The 11590-nt window shown below is 43.3% G+C and overlaps 1 protein-coding gene across 1 annotated transcript; it reads left to right on the top strand.

Moving 5' to 3' along the window:
- The first annotated feature begins 1084 nt into the window (after positions 1-1084).
- On the top strand, positions 1085-11344 carry ALDH5A1 (aldehyde dehydrogenase 5 family member A1). Its single transcript, XM_042869273.1, has 10 exons — positions 1085-1363; positions 1478-1561; positions 3355-3525; positions 4085-4201; positions 4627-4770; positions 5640-5783; positions 6520-6678; positions 7863-8032; positions 8767-8825; positions 8973-11344. Exons 1-10 carry the CDS (start codon positions 1085-1087, stop codon positions 9176-9178), a joined length of 1533 nt encoding a protein of 510 aa, XP_042725207.1. The 3' UTR covers positions 9179-11344.
- Positions 11345-11590: the final 246 nt, after the last annotated feature.

The raw sequence follows: 11590 nt of genomic DNA, 5'->3' as shown, positions 1-11590 counted from the left end.
TCAAAGATGACAGAAAGCGGTTCAGCAATCACCTCTGCCAGCTCTCTCAGCACCCATGGATGTATCCCATCGGGTCCCATGGATTTGTGAACATTGGTGTTGCCTAGGCGCTCTCGGACCACCTCTTCCCTGACTAAAGGGAGGTCTTCCATTCCCCAGACCCTCTCACTAACCTCCAGGGTCTTGGATTCCTGAGGGGGAGCTTTTTCACTGAAGAAATACATGAGCTTTGGCAGGCAAGAAGTTTAAAGCTTTCCACTCATTTCACACATGCATCTAGGTCTTGTAATCCAGACTGATAACCCAATTTAACCCTATCTATGGAGCAGGTAATCACAAGAACTCTTGTCATTCATACCACTGCAAGCTTCTGTCCAAAGAAGAAGCAATACAAATAAAGCAGCTCAGTCTATAGGCAAGGTGGGCAAGTGCTCTGCATGGTCTTTGTGCCAGACACCAGCTGTGGCCACCAAGGCACGTGAAAGAAGGAAAAAGATGTCTGAAATGAAGTGACTGACCTCAAGCAATATACCTAGACTTTCGTAAAGCCTTTGGCGATGTCTCCCACTGTATTCTCCTGGAGAAGCAACTAGTTGTCCATGGCTTGGACCGATATACTCTTCATTGGGTAAAAACCTGAGAGTGGCAATGCATGGAGTTAAATCGTGCTGGTGCCCCGTCACTAGCAGTGCCCCAAGGGGTTGGTATTGTGGTCTGAACTGTTCAGTGCCTTTACTGGTGATCCGGACAAGGCGACTGAGCGCACCCTAATAAGTTTGCAGATGACAGCAAGTTGGCAGTAAGCGTGGTTCTGTCTGAGGAATGGGAGAGGCATCGGGACAGGCTGGATCAACGAGCGGAGGCCAACGGTACGAGCTTTAACGTGATCAAGCGCTGCGTCCTGAGCATTAGTTACAGCTCCATTCCTTCTTACGCCCTCGGCACAGAGGCGCACAGAGGACAAGGATCTGTTGACGCAGGGACGTGAAGGGCACGTGATGCGGCTTTAGGCCCGGCCCTCCGCAGCTCCTCCTCCGGGGCGGCGCGTGTGGCGCTGCCCGGCTCCCGCAGCCGGCGCTCGGCCATGGCGAGCCTCCTGAGGCGGCGTGTCGCTGCCGCCCGCCGCCTCGCCTTCTTCCCGCCGCCGGCGCGGCGCAGCAGCTGGGCTCTGCCCGCCGCCCTGCTTCGCCGCGGCGCGTTGGTGGGCGGCCGCTGGCTAGAGACGCCCGCCGCGTTCCCCGTGCGGGACCCGGCCAGCGGCGACGAGCTGGGCCGGGTGGCCGACTGCGGCGAAGCCGAGGCGAGGGCTGCCGTGCGAGTCGCGCACGAAGCCGGCGGCGCTTGGGGCCGCCTTCCCGCTAAGGTGAGCGGCGGGGGAAGATGGCGCCGGCGGGGCGGTGAGCGGGGGTGCGGGGACCGTCCTGTGCATGGGGACCGTACTGTGTGCGGGGACGACGGCAGGCTTCTGTCCTTGCAGGAGAGGAGCGCCCTTATCCGCAGATGGTATGAGCTGATGATTGAAAGGAAAACAGATCTGGCGACGATCATAACGGCGGAAAACGTGAGTATGGAGGCAGGTGGAAGGAAGGCGGGCAGAGCCGCGGGTTGAAGTACGCATCTCTGAGCTCGCGTGTGTTCCTGGCCTTGAACACCTCCAGGGACGGGGCATCCCCAGCCTCTCTGGGCAGCTGTTCCAGCACCTCACCACTCTCTCTGTGAAGAACTTCTCCCTGACATCCACCTAAGAGCTCGCTGTGGAAGCGTTTATCTTTTTTAGAGGGGAAAAAAATAACCAAAGAAGTGCTTTTTCCAGCAGTACCTGGCTGGAGGTACACCTGCACTGTGCTTCATGTGGTACAGTGGCAACATGTAAATCCGAACTGCAGTCGTAAGGGCAGAAAGCTATTGTGTTGTATCGGTTTCATGTGTTTAGAAGGGAAAAATTATGTTAATAATGTCTTTGTCCCCTAGTAGGCAAGATAAAAACTAGTTTAACTATTTTTTTTTTCTTATTTTTGGACTGGTATTGCTTGAAATTACCAGTTAGATTCTGTAGCTTATGCCTAATCATAGGAAAACAAAGTTACTAACTAGATTCAAAGGATGTGTGCAGATATACAGTAACAAGAACAAGCTTTGCTGAAGATCCTAGTGTTTTGTGGAGGCTTCTTTTTACTGCAGCCTCTTCAGATGGCAGGGAAGCCATCTGACAATTAATGACTGCAGTAATGATGTTTGTTAAACTGACACACAGCCTTTTCAAGTCAAATTGATTTTAGTGTGGCTTGTAAGTAGGAGTGATGTGTTATGTCTGCATTAGTGCCTGATTTTGGATGTACCACTAAGCCAGTCTCCCAGTTGTGCTCACTTAACATGTTTGAGTTTGCATTGCAGACCAGTCTGGAAATGCACAGATTGGTGGTGTTCTTTTGAATAAAGCCATTCTGGAAGATGCCACAGCAGCTCCTCTGCTGTGTTCACAGGGTTGGAAGGGACCTCAAGGATCATGAATCTCCAACCCCCCTGTCACGTGCAGGGCCACCAACCTCCCCATTTCATACCAGCCCAGGCTGCCCAGGGCCCCATCCAACCTGGTCCTGAACACCTCCAGGGACGGGGCATCTACAGCCTCTCTGGGCAGCTGTTCCAGCACCTCACCACTCTCTCTGTAAAGAACTTCCTGCTGACATCCACCTAAATCCTCCCTCCCTGAACTTAAAACCATTTCCCCTTGTCCTGCTGCTATCTACCCTTTCAAAGAGTTGACTCCCCTCCTGTTTGCAGGCTCCCTTTAGGTACTGAAGGGCTGCAATGAGGTCACCCCGCAGCCTTCTTTTCTCCAGGCTGAACAAGCCCAGCTCCCTCAGCCTGTCTTTGTAGGGAGGTGCTCCAGCCTCCTGATCATCTTTGTGGCTCTCCTCTGGACCCTCTTCAACAGGTAGTGGCCATCAGACCACAAGACCACACCTGAAGGTCTGCAGAGTAATACACCCAAACACAGTGGTCCCTGACAGAAGCTTGTAAATGTTTTGCCTCCATTTGTATCTGCTTCAGAATGGCAGTATCAGCTAACTGCAGAGTTTGTAAATAAACACAGTCTGCTATTCCATCTCCCTTGTGGAGTGCAGGTAGAAGCTAGGCACAGCTGTCAAAGTGTGAGTGTGTGATGACTGTATGTATGTTGAAACTGCATAGTGATTGCTGGTGGAATAACACCAAGTTCTTCCTGGAGACTGCGAGGTATGTAATACAGGATTATAAAGCATTTTGAAAAGAATTCTGAAATTATGTCAGTTTATTTGTATTGCTTCGGTCTGCCATTTATAGTGTATTTTCAATTTGATGTAATCAAAGGGAAAACCTCTGAAAGAAGCAGAAGGGGAAGTCCTATATGCTGCCTCATTTCTGGAGTGGTTTGCAGAAGAAGCTCGCCGAGTTTATGGTGATGTCATTCCAGCATCTGCAAAAGACAGAAGAATCCTGGTTCTAAAACAGCCAGTAGGAGTGGCAGCAATTATAACCCCAGTAAGTGCAGCTGAATATTTCAAATCATACGAAAATTTTCAGCTTAGCTTACAGCATGGGGCCTTACAGCTTCTCTTGCCTCAGGAAACACCCCTGTAAAATTTCAGTTCTACCACAGAATCACAGAATGGCCTGGGTTGGAAAGGACCCCAAAGATCCTGAATCTCCAACCCCCCTGCCACATGCAGGGCCACCAACCTCCCCATTTAATAATGAGACCTAGCTGTCCAGAGTCCCATCCAACCTGGCCTTGAACACCTCTAGGGATGTGGCATCCACAGCCTCTCTGGGCAGCTGTTCCAGCACCTAAACACTCTCATAGTAAAGAACTTCCCCCTGACATCCAACCTAAATCTTCCCTCCTTCAACTTAAAGCCGTTTCCCCTTGTCCTACTTCTTCATTGGCCAGTAGTGCTTCTTTGTAATGTTTGTCTCAGCCAAAGCACACCATGCAGGTCTGTTTAGGCTGCCATGTAAGCACAGAAAACAACTACTACTATTGCTGCAACAACTGGAGCAATATTTCCCTAAGTTTGATTGTTCTTTTCTCTCATTCTAGTGGAATTTCCCCAGTGCTATGATTACCCGGAAGGTTGGTGCAGCTTTGGCAGCTGGCTGTACAGTGGTAGTGAAACCTGCAGAGGACACACCTTTATCAGCATTAGCTCTTGGAGAGGTGAGCTTTTATGCTAAGCTGTAGGTTAATGATGGACTGAAGCTACACGACAGAACTTAGAAATGGGATTTGTGGATAACTCGAGCCAATTTCATACATGAAGACAAGTTGGCTGAACTGATAAAGAAGTTTTATTTCATTAGATGTCTTTGGAAGTTGTCTCTAGTACAGCCTAGACCCTCAAAGTGGATCTGGCCACCGAAGCATGGGAAATGTTTTTGTATCTTTTCTTTGGTTACTTTGAATGACAGCCTGCTTAATCAGGGGTGAAGCTGCACGCAAGACACTATGGCATCTGAGAGTTGTGGTGTGCACCTTGTGCTTCTTTTGACTGGAAACCAATTTCTTTAAAACAGTAAACATTAAATTACATATTCCTCATACAAACTTCACTGATATTGCAATTTCTCTTTCCTTTGTTGCAGCTTGCAAACCAGGCTGGAATTCCAGCAGGAGTGTATAATGTTGTTCCTTGTTCAAGACAGCAGGCACCAGCTGTAGGGGAAGTTCTGTGCACTGATCCATTGGTAGCCAAAATATCTTTTACGGGCTCCACTGCAACAGGAAAGGTACATAAGTGGGCAGAATATCCTTGAAGATTATTACTGTACTTACACCAGAAAGGTAGGGGGAAATGTGTGCTTTCATATAGAGCTTTCTTTTCTGGCTGCTGTGCAGAGATTGTACACATCAGTGTGTACCTGTTGAGGTACTGCCTATTTACTTCTGTGTCAGTACTTCACAAAAAGATGCTTGTGTGCAGCTTCTGCATAATTGCTCCTTACTGAATTAGGACCTGAGCACTTCTGTATAAAATGGTTGTGTTTCATATACTGTGACAGCACACTAATATGAACACTGAAATAGAATTTCAAAGGTGCTGCTTGGGAACGGCTTCTGTAGTTGAAAGAAAGCAGTTGTTTCAACTTCAGCCTCCTGTCAGCTTTACTGCATAAACAGACTTACTAATCAGTCCCCAATGAGATCAGTAAAACTGTAGATATGGCTAAAGATAGAAGAATTCTATGTAATGGCTGTATGTGGAATGAAGAGAAGGCCTGATACCTAAAGCAAGTCTTAATACCAAATACTGGCACATATTAGAAAACTGCTGTGAGTTGTCAAGATTTTCTGTTACAAAAAAAAAAAGAAATGAACGAGCAAACAATGACAGTGTCAGCATATAGTGTCAGCCTGACCTGAGTGTGATGCAAATCCTTTCCTTCATTATTTTCTCAGCAGAGTGTAATTTCTAAAGACTTTAATGAAGGAAATTATTCCTTGTATTTGTGATGGGAGAAAACAGATGGTGTAGCATAATGCAGAAGATGCAGATTTACTCCCTGCTGGAGTTATTTTCTCAGTGCCTTCCATTTGTAAGCTCTGTGGTCCCTTAGTTTTGCATCTAGTAGAATTAGAAATTTCTATGTTTCCTCAGATACTGCTGAAACATGCAGCTGGCACTGTGAAGAGAGTTTCCATGGAGCTTGGAGGGCATGCTCCTTTTATAGTGTTTGACAGTGCTGATGTGGACCGTGCTGTTGCAGGAGCCCTTGCTTCTAAGTACAGAAACTCCGGGCAGGTAAGAGTCCTTGTTTCTGGGAATAGAAGGGCTGTAAACATAAAATATTTTGTTATTCAGAGAAAGATGCTGGGGCCACACATGGCTGTGGGCACTTAAACCAGCCATCATGCAGCAAGTCTGAATAACAAAAAAAAAATTACATCGACATACTTTGGTACATATAGAAGATAGCTGTTACTTTTGAAAGGCTGTAGTAATCAAAGAAGGATTCAGTCAGAGCATAGGGGATGGCATAAATGAGTTTAACAGCAGGCAGTTGAAAGCACTTGCAAACAAACTCCAGGAGGAAAGAAAACTCAAGTTCAGTTAATGAAGAAGCTAGGAGGGAAAAAAAAAAAAAAGATCCCACACCACCACGTGTGAATTGAAATTCTTTTGCTCAATTCAGCATTCTCTGGTGTATGTAATTAGAATGTAATATTTCTTGCAGCTTCTGAACCCTGCTCCATCCGTATACCAGTATCCACAGAAATCACAAAGCCTTTTCCCAGCATAAGCCACTTAAATCAAACAGCATGGTGTATTTTATGCAAATGTTTACAGCTGGTTGGAATTGTATCTCTTAAGAGAACAGGATGGCAAAAGAAATTGGGGAACAGCTTAGGATGTTGGAGAATAGGCAGAGCACAAAGCACTGTAGTATCCTGTCATTGTGGCATGGTGGGCAGAAGGAATTGGTAATGAGATACAATATAAACCACTGTTTGCTTTTCCTTTTCATGCTTGTTTTCAGACGTGTGTTTGTGCAAACCGTTTCCTGGTGCAAAGGGGGATCCATGACAAATTTGTAGAGAAGTTTGCTAAAGCCATAGAGAGCGAGCTGCGTGTCGGAAGTGGATTTGATGCAAAAACTACCCAAGGGCCATTAATTAATGAAAAAGCAGTAGAGAAGGTAAAAATAAATAACTAAAGTTTTTTTTTTTTTTTTTTTGGACATAAATTCCTTTTTTTATGATCCATAAAGTAACACAGAATTCTATTTAACTTCTTTATGGTTGTTAGAAGGTATTAACGGTGTGGCTGGAAGTTTGCTATCTCCTCCAAGCTTGTGTGTAGATATAGGGAAAGAGACATGGCCAGTTAATGTGTCATTCTCTTATTTCCATTAAAGAGAAAAGAGATTCCTCCTTCATGAGAAAATAAATCTTCCTAATTATTTCTCAGCTGTTCTCAAGAACAACATTTGCTGAGATTGGATATGCTGTGAGAGTGATGAGGTGAGCCACAATTCTGAGGCACTGTGATTGAAAACTTACTTTGAAGACATTACTTTGCCTCTGTTTGGCAGAAACTAAGCAAAGTAACACACTGAGGCTAAAAGCACCAGGGCTCTGGATGCTGTAATCATTTGAAATCCTATATGCATAGTTCAGATCTTCTATTTTGAATTACTTGTGACCCCAGGAATTTTATTTTTATATTGCAGTGGTAAGTCACATTTTCTCTAACATTTCACCCTTTCTAAAGTTAAAGCAATTAGAAATTCTGATAATACTCAGAATTAGCTGGGAGACAAAGGATTTAATACTTGGCCTGCCTTCAAGTATACAGATGTGACTGAATTCTTTCCCTTTGTACCACAAAGGTATTGTGTATAGCATAGGGCCGTACACACAAGTCTGCAAGCACTGCATAGTCACATAACTGCCTTTCTGTTATTTCAAGGGAGTTATTCTAGATTGAGATTTGGTTTTGTCAGTACTTTCTTGTCTTTGGATAAATTGTTACACAGGGGAAGAAAATGTCTTTGTCAGGCCTGTCTTGAAAACTTCCTTCTGTTACCTGTTTCTCTTTATGTGCTTGTGTTTGCACAGTGCCTGATGATGAATGTCAGGTGTGCTACTCAGTCCTTTCCTCACATTAGATGTTCATTTCAGTAGGAAAGTTGGATGTCTGCTAGATGGGGGACATACTCATAATTTAATTCAAGAGAAATTTTGAATAACTCTGCAAATAGTTGGTGAAGGATAAACCTCTCTTCAGAGTCTTTTTAATACTATTATTTTTTCAGTGAAAAATGCCGTGATGATCATTTTTTAAATGCTAGCTTTGAGATTTTCATTTTGCACACCTTAGGTAGAGAGACACATTAACGATGCAGTTTCACAAGGAGCATCTGTTGTGACTGGAGGGAAACGACACAGCTTGGGGAAGAATTTCTTTGAGCCAACCTTACTGAGTAACGTTACAACAAAAATGCTTTGCACACAAGAGGAGACATTTGGCCCTTTAGCACCAGTTATCAAGTAAGATTCTTGGTAAAACGCAGCGATATAAAATGATGAGGTATTGTTTTGAGCAATAAGATTTGACTGACTGACTGCCAGAAGCTTTTGGAAGGCCACATAGGTCTTGCTATAAGGCTCAAGTTCATCTGTGGAAACGTACTACGTGTATCCAGTTTGCTTGTTTCTCTCTTGACCTGATCTAAGCATTGCTGCACGTTCTTGAAAATGATTTTCTTTTAAATTGCATCAGCAGTTAAGCAAGGATGGTAACAGCAAAACACTCAAATTTCATGTTTTGCAGCATGAAGTGGGAGGCAGGAGTTTGCAATTTGTTATGTGATTTGCTAGCCCTGAGTTTTTCTGTTTGAGGATAACTTGGTTCTATTTTCTCCTTAAAATCTTCTCTGCCTCTGTCCACAGTGATTGGACAGAAGAATGCACAGTAATCTCATAGCTGAGTGCCTGCATGGCTGGGGAGATTAGTGAGCTAACTCATGTGAAAGTAAATGTTCAACTACCAGCATCTAGGGAAGATAAACCTACTTAATTGTAGTTCAAATTGAAGTAAGTCTTAGAAACTTCTCCATTACTTTGAATTTAAATTAGTTTTGAAAATATATTTAAAAAAAAAAACACAAAAAAACACCAACAAACAAACCTGCATACTGACTTACTCCTGTTAAAGCATAGTCAGCAAAATGCTGTGTCAAGGACAGGCCTCATTTGTATTTCTTTTTTCTTTATGTTGACAGATTTGACACTGAAGCAGAAGCCATTGCTATAGCGAATGCAGCTGATGTGGGTTTAGCAGGTACGCTTCTCTTTTCATATCTCTTGTAAGCTTCAGTGCTAAGGGAATATTTAATGAAGTAATAAGCACCATATCACTAAGTATCAATCTGCTGTTGTTCCTCCTGACTTTATTTTCATTTGGCATTATTCTGTGTCTGCATGGCAGGATATTTCTATTCCCGAGATCCAGCACAGATCTGGAGAGTTGCAGAGCAGCTGGAAGTTGGAATGGTTGGTGTGAATGAAGGCATAGTCTCCTCGGTTGAGAGTCCTTTTGGTGGGGTAAAGCAGTCTGGCATAGGGAGAGAAGGTTCCAAGTATGGCATTGATGAATACTTAGAAATAAAGTACGTCTGTTTTGGAGGCTTGTAGCAATCTTCAGAAAGCACAATCCCAACATCTTGCAAAAGACTGCTGTAGTTTTGAAAGCTTTCTGAACCAGAAAAATGTCATGAATGCAACTTTTACCTTCTTTAAAAATAAGCAACCCTGTCCTGTACTGAGACGTATTGACAACATGATGTGCCACATGTTTTTACATGTTTAGTGTACTACATGAGTACATTGTTCTTCAGCAATGTGATCACAGTGCCCATTACCTCTGAAAGGGAGTAGGGAAGAAATGCACGTTTATTGTTCTTACATCACCCTCGTTAGTGGGGAGAACTTGGAGATTGCTGCATTATGGAAATAGATCACCATCTGTGTCAAGGGGAAAACAGACCACCTTTTTCTACTGCCTCTGTTTGTGTAGGATGGGGGAAGCAAACTGCCTTTAAACGTCTGTGCAAGCACCAACATCTTCTAATGTGGTGATGTAACTTTCTTTTAGAAGCAGGCATGTCCTTTTTTTTTTTTTTTTTTTAAAAACTGTGGGATAATCTGATGCTTATGAAAGATGAGGAAGTGCTTGGCTACAACTAGGAATCTATGCAGGTGAATGAGCAGCTTTGTAAGTGCATCTTAATACTGGCTGCAGAGCTGTCAGCTGTTTAGCCTCTGGGCTTCTGAGCAAAGAGCTGTAATTTGTGCCTAACAGCTGGCAAGTTTGGGATCAGGTACAGCCCTTGTTTGGTATGTATGTGAGTCTCAGTTGCTCAGAGAGGATGGCAGTGCAGGACAATGAGCTGCTGGCTCAGCGAGGAGGAGGAGGAAGATGGGATGCAAAGCCGCAGGAATAACTTACAGAATGTTAAGGGGACCCTGAAGGGCCTATAGGAATGAATCCCAAATGCTGACGTGAGAACGTATATAAACTCTCTTCTGTAAAAAGAATGTAACTGTCCTTTGTAGAAGGAAAGTCACTGATGTCAATGTTCCTCATTAACTCCAAAGAACAGGAGCAGATGGGCTTCTGGCCTTGTATTTATGGTCACACAAGCAAATATCCCTTACTGAGAAAGGTATATACATTTTTTTTTAACTTGGGGAACTTGCAATCTAGTAAGGACTTAAAAGTAATTGTAGGCAAGACTTTTACCCACAATTCCACTATTTTAATTGACATCTTTAAAAGATGTGAGATTCCTCAGTAAGAAAGAAAAACAAAACAACATCATTTCAATGGTGTGTGTGTGTGTGTGTGTCCTGCCAGCTGAAGGACAAGGACACTTGACTGCACATCAGAAACTTCCAGTGCACCAAGAATGCACATTTACAAGGGTAAGGCTTGGATACTGTTATCAATTGTAGCACATTTGCTTTCTCTGAAGAACAAAAAGGGACAGCTTAATTCTACCCACATAAATTGCAAGAAAATTCTTTCTAGACAGGTTCTGAGCTTGCACTGCTGTGTGCACAGGCTGCCTGAATCTGGGGAGCATGATGTCGTGGAACAGGGAGTCTTTTGCCAGCTCTGGCTGCTGATACATTTTTACTCCTTGCAAAATGTAGCTCAGCAGAACAAAGCAGTAACTTGGTGCCTGGTTACCAGTAGTACAGTGATGAAGGCACCCTTACAGATACTATACACAGGTTGGAATATCTGCCACTTCAATTGTACAGACTTAAAACATGCTTGCACTATCAAATTAAGGTTAAACTTCTGTACTGCTGTGTGACAGTGCAATCTTGAATGTAGATGTACTTCTTGGGACACTGCAATTGGAGGATTAATTTTTTAGTCTGCTGCTCTCTTCATTGCAAAATTAGTGATCTGATGCCTTGGTGAATTTAAAACCTGGATGTAATTTCTCAGAATAGCACTGTTACAATTAATGAGTCAATGTTTACTTTTTTTGTATTTTTTTTTTTTTAACTTTGCCTGATAACAAGCACAAACCATGATTAGGTTGTATCATGAAGTTGAAAAACACCTTTGTCTAGATTGGATTGTGGTTGGATTCCAGCACAATATGTTTGTGTCATTAAGGTAAGCACAGAATAATCTTAAAGTTGTTTTCATAGCAAAAGCTGTGATTCTTGATACTTGAATCCTCACATTTGAGTTATGTTAATAATGTCGGTGATGTTCAGAAATTTCTGGATTTAAAACTGTGATGAAAAGACATTTTCAATTAATAAATAACTTATATGAAAGCATTGGATTTTCTGCTTTATTGCAATATTCACTGTTGAACTCATGAGCTGACAGCAGCAAGTTCTGCCCCTCAGATTTCCACAGATATTTTGTATATTTTGTTGTGCCAAGCTTAGCACTGGAAAGAAAGACATTTCTCCACATGCAGGTGTTGCAGCAGCAAGATTAGCTGTCCCAAATTACAATGCCTTCAGTCTAAATCAAGTAGGTGAAATTACTTTGACATATCTGTATGCCATGAGTTA

The sequence above is a fragment of the Lagopus leucura genome, unplaced genomic scaffold (assembly GCF_019238085.1).
Source record: "Lagopus leucura isolate 7727_CA_CO unplaced genomic scaffold, USGS_WTPT01 Super-Scaffold_100002, whole genome shotgun sequence".
In the NCBI taxonomy this organism is placed as follows: Eukaryota; Metazoa; Chordata; class Aves; order Galliformes; family Phasianidae; genus Lagopus; species Lagopus leucura.
The sequence above is the reverse complement of the archived record's forward strand: the minus strand, read 5'-3'. Positions and strand labels throughout refer to the sequence as shown.